The sequence below is a fragment of the Myxine glutinosa genome, chromosome 1 (genome assembly GCF_964187855.1).
Source record: "Myxine glutinosa chromosome 1, kmMyxGlut1.1, whole genome shotgun sequence".
Classification (NCBI taxonomy): Eukaryota; Metazoa; Chordata; class Myxini; order Myxiniformes; family Myxinidae; genus Myxine; species Myxine glutinosa.
Window position 1 is genome coordinate 405,663,888 of NC_136261.1, and position 21,268 is coordinate 405,685,155.

Here is a 21,268-nt window from a genome sequence, read left to right on the forward strand (position 1 = left end):
AAATTTTTGTGCGGTAAAATTACAAATTTAATTTGTGTGCAGGTAATTTTGTTAAATTTGGTAAATTTGTTTTGGTAAATTTGTGTGCGGTAAAAGTAAAAATTTAATTTGTGTGCAGGTAATTTTGTTAAATTTGGTAAATTTGTGTATGGTAAAATTACAAATTTAATTTGTGTGCGGGCAATTTTGTTAAATTTGGTAAATTTGTTTTGGGAAATTTGTGTGCGGTAAAATTACAAATTTAATTTGTGTGCGACAGGTCATGTGCCCGACAAGGGCGCGGGGTATTTTTGGTCCTGTTCCGGCCTGGTTGGAGAGTCAGGACCTGACGGCTGAGGCGCTCCGAGCCGTGGTTGTCGGGTTGGGGAACGCGATCCTCACGGCTCTCTGCGTTTACACCGAATCCTCTCCAGTGAGAAATAAACTGGATTCTTTATCATTGCGAAAGTTCACCCCCACCATGTACGCTGCGCTCTGTCACTTTATGGACTCGTGCTTTGAGGAACTCGGCTTGGAACAGCTCGTTGTTCCTGAATCCGGAAAGGATGCTGAAAGCGGAGGATCTGCTGGAGATATTTGGATGAATATGGAAGAAGACGACTACTCTGTTGTTCCTGAGGAGGAAGAAAGAGATCCAGAGGATGGTAAGTCATTGGAATTGGAGCCAATAAGTGATGAAATTTAAGGATGGGTTTGCTGAATGTTGCTTGTTTTGTCACACATCGTGAAGTAGAGTCACGTTCAGATCTCAATATTGATGAACGTTAACCTCAACAGGGCAAATTCATCTCTTGCTTTGCTTGAATGAACTTCACAGGGGAGGAAGTGAAGCCGACGAAGACGTTCACCTGCAGCTGGTGCTCTCAGAATTTCACCACGAAGGGAGCGCTGCGCATGCACATGGAGGCGCAGTGCATGCATTCCTGTGATAAAAAGTACAAATGCAACGTTTGCCCCTACAGTACGTGCAATAAAAGAACCTACACAGCGCACACTCGGGTCCACACTGGGGAGAAGCCATTTACCTGCAACGTATGTGGTAAGAAATTTAGTACATCGTCGTACTGTCAGATCCACATGCGAATCCACACGGGCGAGCGTCCGTACACCTGCAAGGTTTGCACCAAGACCTTCTCCAATTCGTCCACGCTGCAAAAGCACACGCGGATACACACGGGAGAGAAGCCGTACATTTGCAGCGTTTGTGGGAAGGGGTTCCGTCAAAAATCCCACTGTCAGATACACATGCGCGTTCACACGGGCGAGCGTCCGTACACGTGCACGGTGTGCTCAAAGGCTTTCTCGGATTCATCGGCCCTCCGGCAGCACGCGCGGATACACACGGGAGAGCGGCCCTACATGTGCAAGGTGTGCGCGAAGACGTTTTCCGACTCTTCGACTCTCCGTCAGCATGCGCGCATACACATGAAGGAGCGTCCCTGTGCGTGCACGGTCTGCGCGAAGAAGTTCTCCGATTCTTCCCTTCTTCAGGACCACTCGCAAGTCCACGGCATGATGTCTCCGTACATGTGCACTGTGTGCGGGAAAGGATTCATTTCGCATTCGAACTGTAAGAGGCACATGAATATCCATCTGTGACCTGGATTAAGCGACGCGTTTATCCCGTTCCGTTACCAACCCACATCTTCTCCGAACAAGAACTTGACTTTAATTTCGCTATTCGATGCACTTTTCCTGTTTGTTGAAATAGGACCATTTGTAGTTTGCTTTATCGTTTTTATTTTAACTTTTAATTCTGTGCCTTCTTCCTTCAACTCTGCGGGTGAATGTTTTTTTGGTTGTGGTCGAAGCCTTCCGTTTGTGAAACTGACGTTTCGATCGATGTGAAAGTCGGTCGTTGAGTTAGGTCTCGAGCTAACCAACGAAGGTGATTGGCAAAGAAATATGCTCTCCGCCATTAAAAAACAAACCAAACATGTAGAATTGATAATGCAATTGTTGATTGTTCCTTCGTTCGTCCCAAGTGCCTTTTGTGGCACGAGGGATGTGCGGAACACTTGCTTGCAAGTTTCTAGCCTCGCGTAATTGGCTCGTGCAATAATTGTTCAGCACGTGCAACTCGTGCACCCTTAGGTTTTCAGAGGTGGTGAGACATTCTGAGCAAACTTGAGTCTTTCCGAGACACCGGCCTGTGGATAATCCAAATAACAAACTGATAACATTATTTAATAATCAATTACAATGCCATGTCTGTCAGAAAAATTGGAGAAATCAAATCATTAGACACCGCCGAGCATGGTCTGCCATCCGACATGTTGCAAAGCTCTTTAATTTGAGGAGAGAAACTGTTTATTACTTCAGAAAACATTTTCGAGCCACTGCATATAAAAGAGATTTGCCAAGAAGTGGACGTCCCAGGGTAACGAATACTGCTCAGGGCCGACACACTTACATGACCCATCGATGCAATCTGTGTTAAACTGCCCAGAGTAATGCAATCGCACTCCCTGGGCCTCGCAGGATAGACCTCTTTGCAGGAGGTCCAGGGAGTCCCCGCTGGACATCCTGGACCTCCTTGGACCTGGACTAGTGGCAGCACTGTCTTTATTCATCTCTGTGATCCAGGGATCCATGCTCGTCATCCTGTTCAGGGTTCAAGACTTGTGCGGCGACACATCGGAGTATGCTGGCAGTGGTAAAATCAGCAGGTCCAATGAGCACGGAGGCAACGGGCAATTGTTATGTTTCATGGGGAATGCATGTTTCTCCTTGGAAGACATGATGTCCTCAAGAAGGTTTCAAGAAGAAGCAACGAGCGTTTATGCCCAGTCTGCATCCACGAAGCCGCAAGTTTTTGACGAGGAAGAGTCATGATTTAGGATGGCATTGCTGAAACCTTTCACACAAACTTGATCTGTAACCAGGGCAACCTGACAGCAGATCGATACATTAATGAGATCATGCAGCAACATGTGTTAGCCTGCCATGTGACACCCTGACCTGCCATCTCGCCAGGTTTGATTCGGGCATTGACTGCCATTCCCTGGGCTCAGATTCGGGGGCTCATACTGACAATGTGGCGGCGGTGCAATGCACTGATTGCTGCCGGATGTGGGCATACCTGGTATTGAGATTACTTCCACAATGGATCCCGATGTGAAAACATTCGCCACTTAAATACATCACATCAACAACAGTCAGGTGTTCAGTTTTTTATGGCGGAGATTGTAGTTGCCTAATCTTTTGAGCCAAAACTATCTGGTAAACATTACAATGAACAGGAATGGTAATATGATCAGTTTTATAGGAACTTTGAGACGTTTGTTATTTCAAACACTGATACGTTCCCAATTTTCTTTAGCATTTTCCATTGCTCATTTTTTTGCTTTTCGGGAGTTAGTGGTTCTTGTTACCTCCGCCACCAAAGGTGGATGGAGGTTATGTTTTCACCCCTGATTGTGTGTTTGTTTGTGAACAGAATATCTCAAAAAATTATGGACAGATTGGGATGAAATTTGGTGGAGAGGTTGTGTTTGTGACAAGAACTAATTGATTCGATTTTGGTGAAGATCTGAATATGGATTTGGATACGAGAATTATTTAATTTTTAAGTGATTCTTCACCATTGAGAGATAGGACCAAAACCAATATATTATAACATGATATTTAAAAAGTTATGGACTAGTTATGCCAAAACTTGGTGGATGAGTTTGTTAGGCGGCGACAACAAGCCAATTAAATTTTGGTTCAGGTCCGAATCTAGATCCGGTCTATCAGTGGGATACAAAACATAAACTGTTCAGGTGGCGAGGGTATGCTCTCTACCCAGTGCCATTATATTATTATTATTATTATTATATGAGGGTTCGAATTGTTATTGAACTTTATGGGCAGTCTGAAATAGTCAACGATCTCCACTTACCGGTAGTCACGATTGAAGTTGCTTCATCTTGATTCTTGAAAACTTTTGCTGGCGACCTCAAGTGTTAGAGTTTTCCTTATTTGGGATTTTTCCCCCCATCTACAAATAAGGTTAGATCTCAACCCTGATATCTGAGCAATTGACATTATTGTGACGGTTGAAGTTGGATGATCTTGAGTGGGGTGTATTGTCTTGATGGAAGGGGTCACTGAGACTATGTATGTATATATATATATATATATATATATATATATATATATAATGTTGTATAATATATAACATTATATATATAATGTTGTGTCCACATAGCTGTGACCTCTTAACATATTGACACGCATTAGTAACTTTCATCCTGTTTTGTAGATGGATAGTTGTGGGGGAATTCTGAATGCTTGTGACTTCCTATCGACCTTTCACCTAGTAATGGGGGACTTTCCAGCCTGGGGGGTGGGGGTGGGGGGGGGGGCAGAGCAGGGACGAATTGCAAAAGGCGTTCAATGTCGGCAGACATTCAATTTGGTGATGTTTTGGACTTTTACCTGTATGAGAGAGATTTCATTTCGTGGCTGCACCTTCTCCATCTGCGAATGTTGAGATTAGCTTTGTGAAGTAACCTCAGTTCGGTAACTTTGCTTAACTGGCGGATGCCATTTTTTTCTACTTCAGTTGCCTTTGCACTCATCCACAATAGATTCCGATCTTCCGCAAGAGGTTTCTAGAACATTTGCAAGTAGTGTTAGGGTAGCATAGCTCAATATACCTACATATCAGATATGACACGGTATGCTGGGGTACCAAAACCTTGTGGGTTATTATTTTTATTTTGAAATATTTAAATTGTTTGAATGCGTTCTGAAACGGTTAAAATTGGTTGAATGATTATAATGCCAATAAAGTGATTATAATATCGGTTACAAGTGCTACTGGTGTCGTGTTATTGATTTTACACAAGAACTGCTGCTCCAGATCTAAGATATTTGGAAAATAACTTCTTGGAGGCCTTTTCATTTTGAATAACGTCTTTGGCTCAGCGTTGCAGTTGGCGATTGGTGGGCTGAATCTTCTGGATACATAGGTGGCTGGGGTTCTGTGGCCTCATAAGAGTTTTCTTATTCTTCATTCAACCTTCTCAACATTCCTGCGATCCTTTCCTCAAGATGGCTACGCAAACTGGGCAGACGAGTTGGAAGTGACGAGTTCTGGATTGTGCAGGAAACCACAGTCATGAGCGACGGTCCTTGATGGTGTGCTATGGTTTTCGTATGAAGCCGGTGTAACATTCTCCTGTGATTTCAGTATCATGAGGCAGCATCCCAGAAAAAAGACCATGATCTTTCCAGCTGAGGGTTTGGTTCAAAATTTGCTTGATGGTTCCATTGTTTGGATTCCTTATTGGTTTAAGGGTCCTGGTGATGAAAGCCACGTTTTGTCACCTGTTACACGACGAGTGGCAAGTTTGACTGGATCTGCATTGAATGGTTGAAGAAGCTCACAACGTGTTGCCAGCCGTTACTGCCAATCGTGAGCCCTGAGGTTTCAGGAGACCCATATTTATAAGATTGGCGTAACGGCGATCCTCCATAATTAAGGCCTTGATCGGGGCTCTAGTTTATGATGTGTTAACACCTCCACATATCTTGGGAGTACAGTCTCACATGACAACTCACCTGATGCAGAAGTTGCACACCGCTTGCTAGCAGCATGAAGAGTTGTTTGGAAGCTTGTCCAAACGTCTCTGGTCCCAGCATGGCATCAGAACTACAACAATGATCAAGGTATATCATGCTGCGGCACCGACTGCACACTTGTACTGAGTAGAAGCTCCGGCTCTCTGCGGTCGCCGCATTAGTAAACTCAGGAGCTTGCAACTGAGACACCTGTGGAAAAGTCTGGGAATAAACATGGCAAGACCGAGCTGCCCGAACACCACAGTCCGAAGGAGATTTTGGATGTCCAGTGTTGAGGCGTTTATCACATTCGCTCAACTTAGACGGACATGCCATGTCATTCCTATGTTAGAGCATTAGCTCCTTAAAATTTGTTTGGTGAGCTCAAGGAGGGCAAAGGTGTTGTGAAAAGGCACCTGAAGAAAGAACTGGTAAGGACTTGTCCAGAGACTGTTGTCTATGACTCCGCCAGGATGATCAAGCGGCAAGGGGAAGATGAATACCAGCGCCATCATCTACAGCGGCACAATGTCGGCAACGATAACAGACGGACCATCTTATTTTGCCTTCGTTGCAGCAGAGGCTTTGCATCCAACGTTGGTCTCGCTCCTCATCATCGCGCAAGCAAATGCTATGCCATGTGCTTCCATGGTCATCGTTCGTACGCAGCACTTGACTGCTGCTTAGCATCCGTTCTCCCAGGGACGTGGCGGTGTCACTGATGCAGTGTCCACTGGATTTATGACACAAATTTGGAATTTGTTCAGGGTGCTGCCGATAATTGACTGACCACGAATGCCGATCTCATCGCTCTCCTGGCAAGGACCAAAGCCTTGCTTACAGGCTCGGCACCTTGGCTCCTCATGGAATTACTGAGCACATTTCATCCAGTAAGACATCACATCTCTTACAAGTTTTCAATCCTTTCCCACTCTGTGGCAGGAAGGGCATCTGGCCGTAAAACATTGCTTCAAAAAGGGGACCAAGTTGCCCGAAAAAGGCCAATCCCTGCTCTGTGGGGAAAAATGGCCTCCAAAGGTGGTTCTTCTTCCCACTGTCTTTTTCCCTTTTTATTTTGTTTGAGCTATCCCACTTTTCCAACATTCTCTCTTTTCACTCTCCTTTACATTTCCTCTCCTTTGAGCTAGGAAGCTGAAATTTCGGCACAATAGTGAGCACGTGCTTTGGCAAAAACGGAATTTATTATTTTTGATTAATCAATTAATTACTTAATTATTATCGATTTATTAAGTACTTATTTATTTCCTTTCCCATCTGGGCAATATTTCAGGCACCATTTGAGCTGGGAAGCTGATATTTGGACATGACAGTGACCAAGTGATATGGCTATAAAGGGTATTTTTGTTTTATTGACTAATCAATTGATTGATTTATTATTACTTGCAAAATCGAAGATTTTTCAAGTATATTGGTCGGTTGTGTTTGTGACTCTGTTTGTTAGTTTGTCACCGGCCTACAGGTCACAATTTTCAACCGATCTTCACCAAACTTCACCAAGTGGTAGAGTTGGTCAAATGCCAGAAGCCTATTGTTTTTGGGGTCAATAGGTCAAAAGGTCAACATAGGCCAAAGGTCAGCAACTTTGCTAAATTTCTAAAATCCTCAATTTTCATCCGATTGACTTGAAATTTGAAGACCACTTGCATATCTGGTCATTGAATTCAACCACCAATAATTTTTGAGGTCAACATAGGCCAAATGGTCAACATAGGCCAAATTTCTAAAATCCTCAATTTTCATCCAATTGACTTGAAATTTGGAGAGGACTTGCACATCTGGTCACTGAATGCAACCAACAAGTATTCTTGAGGTCAACATAGGCCAAATGGTCAACATAGGCCAAATTTCTAAAATCCTCAAATTTCATCCAATTGACTTGAAATTTGAAAAGGACTTGCATATCTCGTCATTGAATTCAACCACAAATTATATTTTAGGTGAACATAGGCCAAAAGGTCAACATAGGCCAAATTTCTAAAATCCTCAATTTTCATCCAATTGACTTGTAATTTGAAGAGGACTTGCATATCTCGTCATTGAATTCAACCACAAATTATATTTTAGGTGAACATAGGCCAAAAGGTCAACATAGGCCAAATTTCTAAAATCCTCAATTTTCATCCAATTGACTTGTAATTTGAAGAGGACTTGCATATGTGGTTACTGAATTCAACCACCAAGTATTTTTGAGGTCACCATAGGCCAAAAGGTCAACATAGGCCATCATGTATCATTGGAAAACTTTTGGGGGAGGGTGGATTTTGCAAGTATCGTGCTACGCATGACGTTTTCTTGTTTATTGATTAATCAATTGATTAATTATTTTTCTGATTAATTACTTATTTAATTAATTTTCAAAAAGCTATAGCTTCGGATGAAATACTGGTGGTTTTGGTATGCTTTTAGCCAATTTATTAAGAAATTAATTATTTTACGATTATTATTTATTTATTTTCATTATTAATCACATTTATTTTCTTTCTCATCTGGGCAATATTTCAGGCACCTTTTGAGCTCGGAAGGTGATATTCGGACACGACAGTGACCAGGTGATGTGGCTATAAAGGATATTTTTGATTTATTGATTAATCAATTCATCGATTTATCATTTATTGATCAATTAATTATTCATTTTTCTGATTAATTACTTACTCAATTAATTTTTTTTAAGTTACAGCTTCAGGTGAAACACTTGGTTTGGGTATGCTATTAGCCAATTGATTAATAATTTAATTACTTTAGAATTATTATATATTTATTTTCGTTATGAATCGCCTATTTATTTCCTTTCTCATCTGGGCAATATCTCAGGCACCCGGAAGCTGATATTTGGACATGACATTGACCAAGCGATTTGGCTGTAAAAGGTATTTTAGATTTATTGATTAATCAATTCGTTGATTTATCATTTATTGATTAATCAATTAATTAATTATTTTCCCAATTAATTACATATTTACTTAATTTTCAAAAAGTTACAGCTTTTACAGTTTACATTACAGTTACAGTTTACATTCGTAAACTGGTGGTTTAGGTATGCTATTAAACAATTGATTAATAAATTAATTATTTTATGATTATTAAATATATTTTTTTATTTCACAATTAATCAATTATTGTGCACCTCTTCCTCCCAATACTGTCTCTATGTGCCACACAGTGGCATTGCCGCACGCTGGAGGATGTTATTTATTTATTTGGCATTGGGGTGGTGTACTTTGAATGTATCTGTACTTGTTGTTTGTGTCCTTTATGACATCCCTAAAAGCAGTAACTTTCCTGTTTGGAATTGATTTTGAATTTTGTTTGACTGCCAGACAGACTTAAAACTATTACCTTACGAAAACTAAACTGCAGCTTCGTGGTTCGATTCGTGTTCTACACTCTACAGTATTCAAAATATGTAATTAAATTTAAATGAAGTTGTCAACCACAGGTGTAAAGGGTAAAACGACTTCCTGTTGCCTCGGTGTCCTTTTCTACATGGACTATAAATGAACTACACTAACTGCGAATAACACCATATATCATCATACGAGTATATATACATATAGATAGAAATGTATATTTATATATGCTGTTTTTGAAGCCATGACGGTGTAGTTCCACTGTGTAGCCATTGGTTGCTCTTTATAAATATCCATTAATCCACGTCATAAATCGATCTATTTTCATGTGACGTTTTCGTGGAGATCGATTGATCCTCCGAGACGTGGAAACGACATTTTTCCCGAAACATAAGAACACAAAATATATTACATATAAGATATTACATAAAAGACATTACATAAGAACATAAGAACATAAAAGAGAGAAGAACATAAAATATTCAAATCGCATGGTTTTTAATTCTCGTGGCCTTCACTCTGGAGCTTCGTGAATCGTAATAGAAAATGGATTTGACGAGAACTCATGGCGACCTCGGTCTCGTCCCCCCATGGCTGGAGATCCAGGGTTTATCGGAGGGGTCTCTCCGAGCCGCCATTACGGGACTGGGGGTCGAGATCCTCGGGGGTCTCTGTGCCCGAGCCGAGCCCGCCCAGGTGAGGGTTCAACTCTGTGCTTTGTCTGCACGGGCGTTCACCTTTACCATGTACGTCGAGCTCTGTCGGTACATGGAGTCTTGCTGTGCGGGGAGAAGATCGGGACGGACCGTCGTGCCTGGACATGGGAAGGGAGGACCTGCTGCTGGCCTTTGTATGAAGGTTGAGGACGAGGACTCAGTTGATCCTGAAGAGGATGAAAGAGTCCCGGAGGATGGTGAGTTGTGTTCAACTTTATTTATTTACCAGCAAAGGTACCTGGTGTTGCCAGGCAACGCAGAGTCGCTTAGCTGACCAGAATATTGAAAAGGGGCGAGAGAGGAGGAGGAGGAGCAGAGAGGGAAGAGTGGAGGGAAGGGGATTGTGGGAAAAAGGGGAGGGGTTGGGAAGAGCAGAGCCGTAGATAGAGTTCGGTCAACCCGGTTTCAACTGGTCTGCCATATGATTGGTTAAGCGCTGTCATGTGATTCACAGGCGCCATGTTGTTACCCAACCTCCGTAACTAACAGAATGCGCATCGCATTGCATGCATTCGCTTAGTGGAAGTTGGGATGGATGAGGGGAAGGAGGGATGGATGAGTGGAAGTTGGGATGGATGAGTGGAACTTTGGATGGATGAGTGGAAGTAAGGATGGATGAGTGGAAGATCAATCACTCATCCATCTTTCTTTCCACTCATCCATCCCAACTTCCACTCATCCATCCCAACTTCCACTCATCATCCATCCTTCCTTCCACTCATTCTCCATCCTTCCTTCCGCTCATCCATCCCTCCTTCCACTCAACCATCCCCTCTTCCACTCATCCATCCAAAGTTCCACTCATCCATCCCAACTTCCACTCATCCATCCTTCCTTCCACTCCTCCATCCCTCATTTTTTTTTTTTTGTGTAAAAGATCGAGGCTCGTGTAAGAGCTAAGAGCGTTTGTTTTATACTTCTCCCACCCCCCCCCCCCCCCCCACCCACCCACCCCTTCCCACGCCTCCTCCCCCCAAGCCCTCTCCCTCCCACAGATCTCCCGAGATCCCTGCTCTCAAATGTTGTGTTTGTGTGCTTCCCCTTCTCTCCCCATCTTGTCTACCGCTCCCCTTAGTATATACTTCGTTTGTCTGTTTGATTTTTTTGTGTGACAAATGTTGGCTCTTTCACGAGCCTCCATCCTGTATACAAAAACAAACAAACAAAAAAAAAGCTCCTTCCACTCATCCATCCTTCGTTCCACTCATCCATCCTTCGTTCCACTCATCCATCCCTCCTTCCACTCATCCATCCCTCCTCCCACTCATGCATCCCTCCTCCCACTCCTCCATCCACTCATCCATCCTTTCTTCCTTCCACTTATCCATCCTAACTTTCACTCATCCATCCTTCCTTCCACTCATCCATCGCTCCTTCCACTCATCATCCATCCTTCCTTCCACTCCGCCATCCCTCCTTCCACTCCTCCATCCCTCCTTCCACTCATCCATCCTGCCTTCCACTCATCCATCCCAACTTCCACTCATCCATCCTTCCTTCCACTCATCCATCCCTCCTTCCACTCATCATCCATCCTTCCTTCCTTCCACTCCTCCATCCTTCCTTCCACTCATCCATCCCAACTTTCACTCATCCATCCCAACTTCCACTCATCCATCCTTCCTTCCACTCATCCATCCCTCCTTCCACTCATCCATCCCTCCTTCCACTCATCATCCATCCTTCCTTCCACTCCTCCATCCTTCCTTCCACTCATCCATCCCAACTTCCCCTCATCCATCCCAACTTCCACTCATCATCCATCCCAACTTCCACTCATCATCCATCCGTCCTTCCACTCATCATCCATCCGTCCTTCCACTCACCCATCCCTCCTTCCACTCACCCATCCCTCCTTCCACTCACCCATCCCTCCTTCCACTCACCCATCCCTCCTTCCACTCACCCATCCCTCCTTCCACTCATCCATCCCTCCTTCCACTCATCCATCCCTCCTTCCACTCATCATCCATCCTTCCTTCCACTCCTCCATCCTTCCTTCCACTCATCAATCCCAACTTTCACTCATCCATCCTTCCTTCCACTCATCCATCCTTCCTTCCACTCATCCATCCCTCCTTCCACTCATCATCCATCCTTCCTTCCACTCCTCCATCCTTCCTTCCACTCATCCATCCCAACTTCCCCTCATCCATCCCAACTTCCACTCATCATCCATCCGTCCTTCCACTCACCCATCCCTCCTTCCACTCACCCATCCCTCCTTCCACTCATCCATCCATCCTTCCACTCATCCATCCATCCTTCCACTCATCCATCCCTCCTTCCACTCATCCATCCCTCCTTCCACTCATCCATCCTTCTTTCCACTGATCCATCCCAACTTCCACTCATCCATCCCTCCTTCCCCTCATCCATCCCTCCTTCCCCTCATCCATCCCTCCTTCCCCTCATCTATCCCAACTTCCACTCATCATCCATCCGTCCTTCCACTCACCCATCCCTCCTTCCCCTCATCCATCCCTCCTTCCACTCATACATCCCTCCTTCCACTCATCCATCCCTCCTTCCACTCATCCATCCCAACTTCCACTCGTCCATCCCAATTTCCACTCATTCGCAACTGACTAAACAATGTATGAAACTCAGGAACATAAAAATAAACCCGTCCCTAATAGCAGTAAGTTGCATGCACGCTTGAACGCACGCGTGCGTGCACTTGACCATGGGTAACAACATGGCGCCTATTGTTTAGTTGGCCAAACTCTCTCTATCTACAGCTCTGGCGAAGAGTCGAGGGAAGGGGGTTGTGGGAAAAAGGGGAGGGGGAGGGGGAGGGGGAAGGGAGTAAGGGGAGCAGGAGATCGGGAGGAGGTGGAAAAAGGGGAGGGGGGAGGTGGGAAAAGGAGGGGGGCGTGAAGAGTGGAGGGAAGGTGGGAAAAAGGGGAGGGGGAGCGGGAAGGGAGTAAGGGAAGGGGAGCAGGAGATCGGGAGGAGGTGGAAAAAGGGGAGGGGGAGGTGGGAAAAAGGGGGGGGGGGCGTGAAGAGTGGAGGTAAGGTGGGAAAAAGAGGAGGGGGAGGGGGAAGGGAGTAAGGGAATGGGAGTAGGAGATCAGGGGAGGTAGGAAAAAGGGGAAGGGGAGCAGGAGATTGGGGAAGGTGAGAAAATGGGGAGGGGGGAAGGGAGTAAGGGAAGGGGAGCAGATCGGGGGGAGGTAGGAAAAAGGGAGGGGGGATGGGGGAAGGGAATAAGAGAAGGGGAGCAGGAGATTGGGGGGAGGTGGGGAAAAGGGTAGGGGGAAAAGGGAGTTCGGGAAGGGGAGCAGGATATCAGGGGAATGGGGGTGGGTGGATTAGGAACGCGAAGCAAAAGGGAGCAGGCAGCAGCATTCAGCATGATTATCCCTCTCCTCCTCACCCCCCCACCCCCCCTCACCCTAACCACCGATCCCTGCTCACCCAGACCCGAATATTCACCAAAATTGAATCAATTTGCCCTCATCACACACCCAACCTGTTCACCAAATGTTGGCCGAATCCATCCATACTCTGAGATGTCCTGCTCACGGACATACAGACAGGGGTGAAAACATAACCTCCATCAACCTTCCGTGGTGTACGTGACAAACATTGGAAAGTACAGAAACCTGTCAAAAGCATCGCAGCGGAGAAATACAAGACAGATTTTGGCGAATTTCCCGACTGGCATGTGAGAAAGAAAAAAACATATGTGTGTTGTGGGGAGGTGAGTGGGATGGGTAGAAACTAGAAACTAGAAAGTAACTTAGTTAAATCAGGAATTTGTAATTTGGCTATCGTGCCTGCGATAGCTCGCATATTCTTCACAAATGTCACCGCGGGATCTTTAACGACCACCAACATCGGATCTTTAACATCCGATGTCATCTATCTATAATTCCACTAATCTCTGTGTGTATGTATGTGTGTATGTGTGTATGTGTGTATGCGACAACGATTTCTCGACAACTACCGGTCCGATATATACACAAAGAATTAAGTTAAGCACCCCTACACAAAGAATTAAGTTAAGCACCCCCTAATCCTGTCCTGAACCTGAACCCCCTCGAGCACGTTTGGGACATGTTGGGACGACAAATTGCGAAGATGGTCCCTCCAATAGCCAATCTGGATGAATTGGAACGTGCATTACATCGGGAATGGAACAACCTGCCACAGCAACGCATACGACGGCTTACAGGGTCTATGAGACGTAGGGTTGAGTCAGTGATCCGATCACGTGGGTCCTACACACGTTATTGACGCAAAGATCGCTAGAGGTCTTCTCAGAACAATGACTGTACGTTAGAAAACATAAACGTCATCCACACTGTCCGTGATGGACCTATAGCTCCATACTTAAATTGAGGTGAAAATATGCCTAAAATTCCCAAAATTTTTCACCTTAAATTATTCAGAATAAAATATTGAAAACGGCATGATTGTTATGTTTTTATGTGACCATAATATCACTTCTCCAGAAAATATAGCAATATCATGGGTATATTACACTGTTTTGACGACAACAAACTTGTAATGTGCGAGGTTGTAAAAAAACGGGGGGGGTGCTTAACTTAATTCTTTGTGTATACTTGAAACTTGCCAGGTATATTGCTGGGGACCCGAGGATGTGCCTTTTCAAGGTTTGAAATTAATCGGACAAGTACTTACCGAGCTATGGCGATTTAGCCGTTCGCCGTTCGCTTTGGCGTTGCGAATGGACCAAACCATTTCATGTAAATAGAGGGGGGGGGTTCTGTGGTCGTTGCGAATGGACCAAACCATTTCATGTAAATAGAGGGGGGGGGGATTGTCACTGTACTCGCAAGCCGTTCGCCGTTCGCTTTGGCGTTGCGAATGGACCAAACCATTTCATGTAAATAGAGGGGGGGGGATATAATTTTAGATAGATATATAGTACGGGCATATATATAGTACGGGCATGCCCTAGTCTATCTATAATTCCAGTAATCTCTGTGTGTATGTTTGTTTGTTTGTATGTCTGTGACCGCTGTTTCTCGACAACTACCGGTCCGATATACTTGAAACTTGCCAGGTATATTGCTGGGGACCCGAGGATGTGCCTTTTCAAGGTTTCATATTAATCGGACAAGTAGTTACCGAGCTATGTCCAAAAAACGATTCAACCAATCAGAGAGCAGCGAGTTATCGCGTGTGCCGAACGTGGCGAACACACTCTGCCTCGGACGGCACATTTGAGAGCGTATTCATTTATTTCACGTTGGCAAACTATGTTGCCGCTATGTTGGCGTTAAACTATGTTTTAAAACTAATTAAAACCATTTCATGTAAATAGAGGGGGGGGGGATTGTCACTGTACTCGCAAGCCGTTCGCCGTTCGCTTTGGCGTTGCGAATGGACCAAAACATTTCATGGACCAAACCATTTCATGTAAAGCGTTCGCCGTTCGCTTTGGCGTTGCGAATGGACCAAAACATTTCATGGACCAAACCATTTCATGTAAAGCGTTCGCCGTTCGCTTTGGCGTTGCGAATGGACCAAAACATTTCATGGACCAAACCATTTCATGTAAATAGAGGGGGGGGATTGTCACCGTACTCGCACCCACGTACCCACGTACCCACGTACGGGCATTGCACCCACGTACGGGCATGCCCTAGTCTATCTATAATTCCACTAATCTCTGTGTGTATGTTTGTTTGTTTGTATGTCTGTGACCACTGTTTCTCGACAACCACGGGTCCGATATACTTTAAACTTGCCAGGTATATTGCTGGGGACCCGAAGATGTGCCTTTTCAAGGTTTCATATTAATCGGACAAGTACTTACCGAGCTATGTCCAAAAAACGATTCAACCAATCAGAGAGCAGCGAGCTATCGCGTGTGCCGAACGTGGCGAACACACTCTGCCTCGGACGGCACATTTGAGAGCGTATTCATTTATTTCACGTTGGCAAACTATGTTGCCGCTATGTTGGCGTTAAACTATGTTTTAAAACTAATTAAAACTAATTTGCGATTCTTTCGCTTTCCTGCGCGTTTGTGCACGCTATGGCGATTTCTTTACCAACCTCCGGAAGCCGTTCGCTTTGGACCAAACCATTTCATGTAAATAGAGGGGGGGGGGGATTGTCACCGTACTCGCAAGCCGTTCGCTTTGGACCAAACCATTTCATGTAAATAGAGGGGGGGGATATAATTTTAGATATAGATATAGTACGGGCATGCCCTAGTTTATTAAACTCCTACATTTTACCAACGAAATACTGAAGAAACCTGAATGCTCCTCACCAAGTGACGTTGCCACCTTTACATGTAGTAAATGATGAACGTGAATGAAACAAAAACAACTCACGTTTTCACAAACAAGTTTATTACCCGATTGCTCACTTTGCTTTGAATTGGTGACGGAAGTAGTAACGTAGTCACTAGTCGGGGATCTCACTGAATTCGCCTTCCACAAGTTTTCCATACGTTTTCTCCAGTCTTGTGACTTTGCTGCTGCTTAACTCGTATCTTGTACGTCAAACCCACGTTCGCGCACTCGGCAGTATGCTCGGTGAGTATCTATCTACCATTCTACCATACTAGGGCATTGCCCGTACTATATCTATATCTAAAATTATATCCCCCCCCTCTATTTACATGAAATGGTTTGGTCCAAAGCGAACGGCTTGCGAGTGGTGACAATCCCCCCCCTCTATTTACATGCAATGGTTTGGTCCAAAGCGAACGGCTTCCGGAGTTTGGTAAAGAAATCGCCATCGCGTGCACAAACGCGCAGGAAAGCGAATGAAACGCAAATTCGTTTTTATTAGTTGTAAAACATAGTTTAACGCCAACATAGTTTGCAAACGTGAAATAAATGAATACGCTCTCAAATGTGCCATCCGAGGCAGAGTGTGCCCGCCACGTTCGGCACACGCGATCGTTCGCTGCTCTCTGATTGGTTGAATCGTTTTTTGGACATAGCTCGGTAAGTAATTGTCCGATTAATATGAAACCTTGAAAAGGCACATCCTCGGGTCCCCAGCAATATACCTGGCAAGTTAAAAGTATATCGGACCCGTGGTTGTCGAGAAACAGCGGTCACAGACAAACAAACGTACAGACAGACAGAGATTACTGGAATTATAGATAGACTAGGGCATGCCCGTACTATATATAAGCTAGGACGTGCCCGTACGTGGGTGCCCGTTCCTTGCCAAAAAAAATAAAAATAAAAAAATTTGTGTAGGGGTGTGTGTGTGTAAACATCCTAGGGCGTGCCCGTACGTGGGTGCAAAAAAACATGCGTGCAAACAACAACAACAAAAAAAAACTTTGAAACCACGTGGCAGTAACGACCACAGAACCCCCCCCCCTCTATTTACATGAATGGTTTGGTCCATTCGCAACGACCACAGAACCCCCCCCCTCTATTTACATGCAATGGTTTGGTCCAAAGCGAACGGTTTGGTCCATTCGATGTGATTCGATGATTCGATGTGAATGGTTTGGTCCATTCGCAACGACCACAGAACCCCCCCCCCCTCTATTTACATGCAATGGTTTGGTCCAAAGCGAACGGTTTGGTCCATTCGATGTGATTCGATGATTCGATGTGAATGGTTTGGTCCATTCGCAAAGCCAAAGCGAACGACCACAGAACCCCCCCCTCTATTTACATGAATGGTTTGGTCCATTCGCAAAGCCAAAGCGAACGACCACAGAACCCCCCCCCCCTCTATTTACATGAATGGTTTGGTCCATTCGCAACGCCAAAGCGAACGGCGAACGGCTAAATCGCCATAGCTCGGTAAGTACTTGTCCGATTAATTTCAAACCTTGAAAAGGCACATCCTCGGGTCCCCAGCAATATACCTGGCAAGTTTCAAGTATATCGGACCGGTAGTTGTCGAGAAACAGCGGTCACAGACAAACAGACAAACGTACAAACGTACAAACGTACAAACGTACAAACGTACAGACAGAGATTACTGGAATTATAGATAGATAAAACGCAATGTGTGTGTGTTTGTGTGTCTGTCACCCTTCATAAGGCTAGGTTTTAAAGGCTTTGAGTAGTGCTTTAGGAGGGATTTAAGGAGCAATCTTTGAACATGACTGTGTGTCCACCGGTTAAAAGACAAAAGATAATGAAAACCTATAAGACCCCAAGGACCCAGAAGACCCCAAGGACTCTGAAGACCCAATGGACCCCAAAGACCCTGAACACCCGAAATACCATGAGGATCCAAAAGACCCAAACAACCCCAAGGACCCAAATGACAAAAAGGACTCAGAAGAACCCCAAGGACTCAGAAGAACCCCAAGTACTCTGAAGATTCAAAATACCCAAAAGACCCAATTAACCCCAAACACCCAAAATACCCCAAATACCCAAAAGACTGAAAAGACACTGAAGAACCAATGGACCCCAAAGACACAAAATTTTGGTAAGACCCAAAAGACCTCAAGGACCCAATGGACCCCAAACACCCAAAATACCCGAAGACCCAAAATACCATGTAGACTGTTAAAGACACAAAGGATAATGAAGACTGAGAAACCCCAAGGACCAGAAGACCCCAATGACTTTGAAGACCCAAAATACCCAAAAGACCCTGAAGACCCAATGGACCCCAAAAAAACCCAAGTACCCAAATGACAAAGAGGACCCAAAATACCCAAATGACTCAGAAGACCCCAAGGACTCTGAAAATCCAAAATACCCCGAAGACCCAATGGGCCCCGAACACCCAAAATACCCCAAACACCCAAAATACGCTGAAGACTCAAAAGACCGAAAAGACCCTAAAGACCAAATGGACCCCAAATACCCAAAATTTTGGTAAGACCCTAAGACCTCAAGAACCTCAAGGACCAAATCCTGGTGGCGTCTGGTCAAATCCGTTTCTGGTGTTTGTTCCCCCTCCATCCCCTCCCTTACCTCAAACGGCTACAAGCTGACTCCGCACGTGAAAAAGCTGAATGCCTCAACTCTGTGTTTGCCTCTAAATCTTGTGTCCCAAACCCATCCCTCTCTGTACCCACCATACCCAGTCGTACCCTGCTGCTCCTGGACTCCGTGTCCTTTCCTCCTGACAAGGTGGAAAAGTTTCTGTCAACCCTCGACTCTGATTCTGCAACTGGACCCGACGGCATCAGCCCACGGGTCCTAAAATCCTGCTCTGCTGCTCTATCTCACCCTCTCTCTGTTCTCTTCACCCTCTCTTTTGCTCAAGGTCAACTGCCATCTGCTTGGAAATCAGCCAACATCACCGCTTTGCACAAAAAAGGTGCAAAAACAGATCCTAGCAACTACAGACCAATCAGCCTTCTCCCAATTATCAGCAAAGTCATGGAATCCATCATTGCTTCGGATATGAAATCTTTCCTCTTCTCCAATGGCTTGATCTCTGATCATCAATTTGGTTTCAGACCAGGTCACTCTACTCTGGACATGCTGCTTCTGCTGTCTCAACAATGGATGGAGGTCCTCAATGCCAAACAGGAAATTAGAGCTGTCTCCCTCGACATATCACGTGCCTTCGACACGGTCTGGCACCCCGCTCTGCTCACCAAACTCTCCTCCTTTGGTATCCATGGAAATCTCCACGCATGGCTGGCGGACTTCCTCTCTAGTCGTCGTCAACGTGTGGCCCTGAATGGGTTTCTCTCATCTCCTTTTCCTGTTCAGGCTGGAGTTCCCCAAGGCAGTGTTCTGGGCCCCGTGCTTTTTCTGGTCTTCATCAATGATCTCTCTGACTCTCTCGAAAATCCTCTCTATCTCTTTGCTGATGACTCCACTCTCTGCCGCTCCATTCCTCTTCCCTCAGATCGGCAGTCTGCTGCCTCCTCACTCTCTGAAGACCTGGACAAAATCACAGACTGGTCAAACAAGTGGAACATGTCTTTCAATCCTGACAAATCTCACACTCTTACTATGTCTCTCCGAAAAGATCGACTGGACAACCCTCCCATCTACTTTCTCAACAATACTCTCCAAGAAGTTCTGTCGCTCAAGATTTTGGGTCTCATTATCTGCCATGATCTTTCTTGGGAAAACCACATTTCCAAGCTGGCCTCCAAAGCCAGTCGCCGACTGGGCATCCTCCGTCGTGCGAAGTCCTTCCTCGGCACACCTGAGCTCCTCACCACATACAAGGCTTTCATCCGCAGCTCAATGGAATACTGTTCTCCCCTATGGGCCGGTGCTCCTGCCTCACACCTAGCTCGGCTTCACGCTGTTGAAACCAAAGCTTTCAGAATAATTGGAATCTCCCGCGATGAAGCTATCTCTGAGGGCCTTTCACTCACTCACCGCAGGCAGGTAGGTGGTCTTTCTGTCTTCTACCGACTCCTCTCCGGCCTTGCACCCCCAGCTCTCTCTGTGCTCTGTCCCCCAAATATTCCTACAGGTCGCACAAGATCTGCCAGCAACCCTCTGATGGTTAAACTGCCGAAATCTCGGCTCTCTGCTCACCTTCACTCTTTCATTCCTCTTTTCTCCCGCCTCTGGAACAAACTCCCTCACTCCCTTCAATCCCACTCCTCCCTCCAGGTCTTTAAAACAGCTGTTCACCACCATCTCTTATCTTCCCCCATCCAAAACCTTGATCTTTTCTACCCCCGCTAATTCACCCCAGATCCACCTTGTTTGAAATTCCAACTTATTTTCCTGGAAGTCCTGGCAGTGTCCATATGTTTTATACCTCTCCCACCGCCCCCTTCCCATGCCCCCCCCCCCCAAAGCCCTCGCCCTCTCTCAGATCTCTCGATGTCTCCATGTCTCTCGGTCCCTGCTCTCAAATGTTGTGTTTGTGTCCTTCCCCCTCTCTCCCCATCTTGTCTACCGCTCCCGATGTTATATGTTTTATGTGTCGGTTTGTCTTTCTGTGTGATTAATGTTCGCTCTTTCACGAGCCTCGATCTTGTATACAAAAAAAAAAAAAAAAAAAAAAAAAAAACCCTGAAGACCAAATAGACCCTAAACACCCAAAATACCCAAAGACCCAAAATACCCTGTAGACTGTTAAAGACACAAAAGACCATGAAGACCCAGAAGTCCCCAAAGGCCCAAAAGACACTGAAGACCCCAAATTCCACAAAGACCCATAAAGACCCTGAAGACCCAAAAAAGTGAAAATACCCCGAGACCCTTAAAGACCCAAAAGGCCCCAAAGACCCAAAATACACCAAATACCATTAAAGACCCAAAATACCACAAAGACGCAAAAGACCCCCAAAGACCCTTAAATATCCAGAAGACCCAAAATACCCAGAAGATCCAAACAACTGAAAAGACCCTGAAGACCCAATGGACCCCAAAGACCCAAAATTTTGGTAAGACTAACACCCAAAAGACCTCAAGGACTCAGAAGACCAGAAGACCCCAAATACCCTGTAGACTGTTAAAGACACAAAAGATAATGAAGACTTAGAAGACCCCAAGGACTTTGAAGATCCTGAAGACCCAATGGACCCCAAAGACCCCAAGGATCCAAAAGACCCAAACAACCCCAAGGACCCAAATGACAAAGAGGACCCAAAAGACCCCAAGGACTCTGAAGACCCAACAATACCCCAAAGACCGAAAAGACCCAAATGGACCCCAAAGACACTGAAGACCCAAAAGACCCTGAGGATCCAAAAGACCCAAACAACCCCAAGGACCCAAATGACCCCAA

General features: G+C 45.2%; 1 protein-coding gene across 2 annotated transcripts in view; it reads left to right on the top strand.

The window, feature by feature from the left end:
• Window positions 1–21,268, top strand: part of LOC137412928 (uncharacterized) — a 40,508-nt gene that overhangs the window by 11,066 nt on the left and 8,174 nt on the right. Inside the window, exons 5-6 of one of the 2 annotated variants that reach the window (XM_068098270.2) lie at window positions 260–644; window positions 818–4,316. In XM_068098270.2, coding sequence (XP_067954371.2) covers window positions 260–644; window positions 818–1,599 — 1,167 coding nt within the window. In that variant the 3' untranslated portion in view covers window positions 1,600–4,316. Of the gene's footprint in view, window positions 1–259; window positions 645–817; window positions 4,317–21,268 lie in introns of those variants that run through there. The other variant, XM_078770445.1, reaches the window with a different exon arrangement.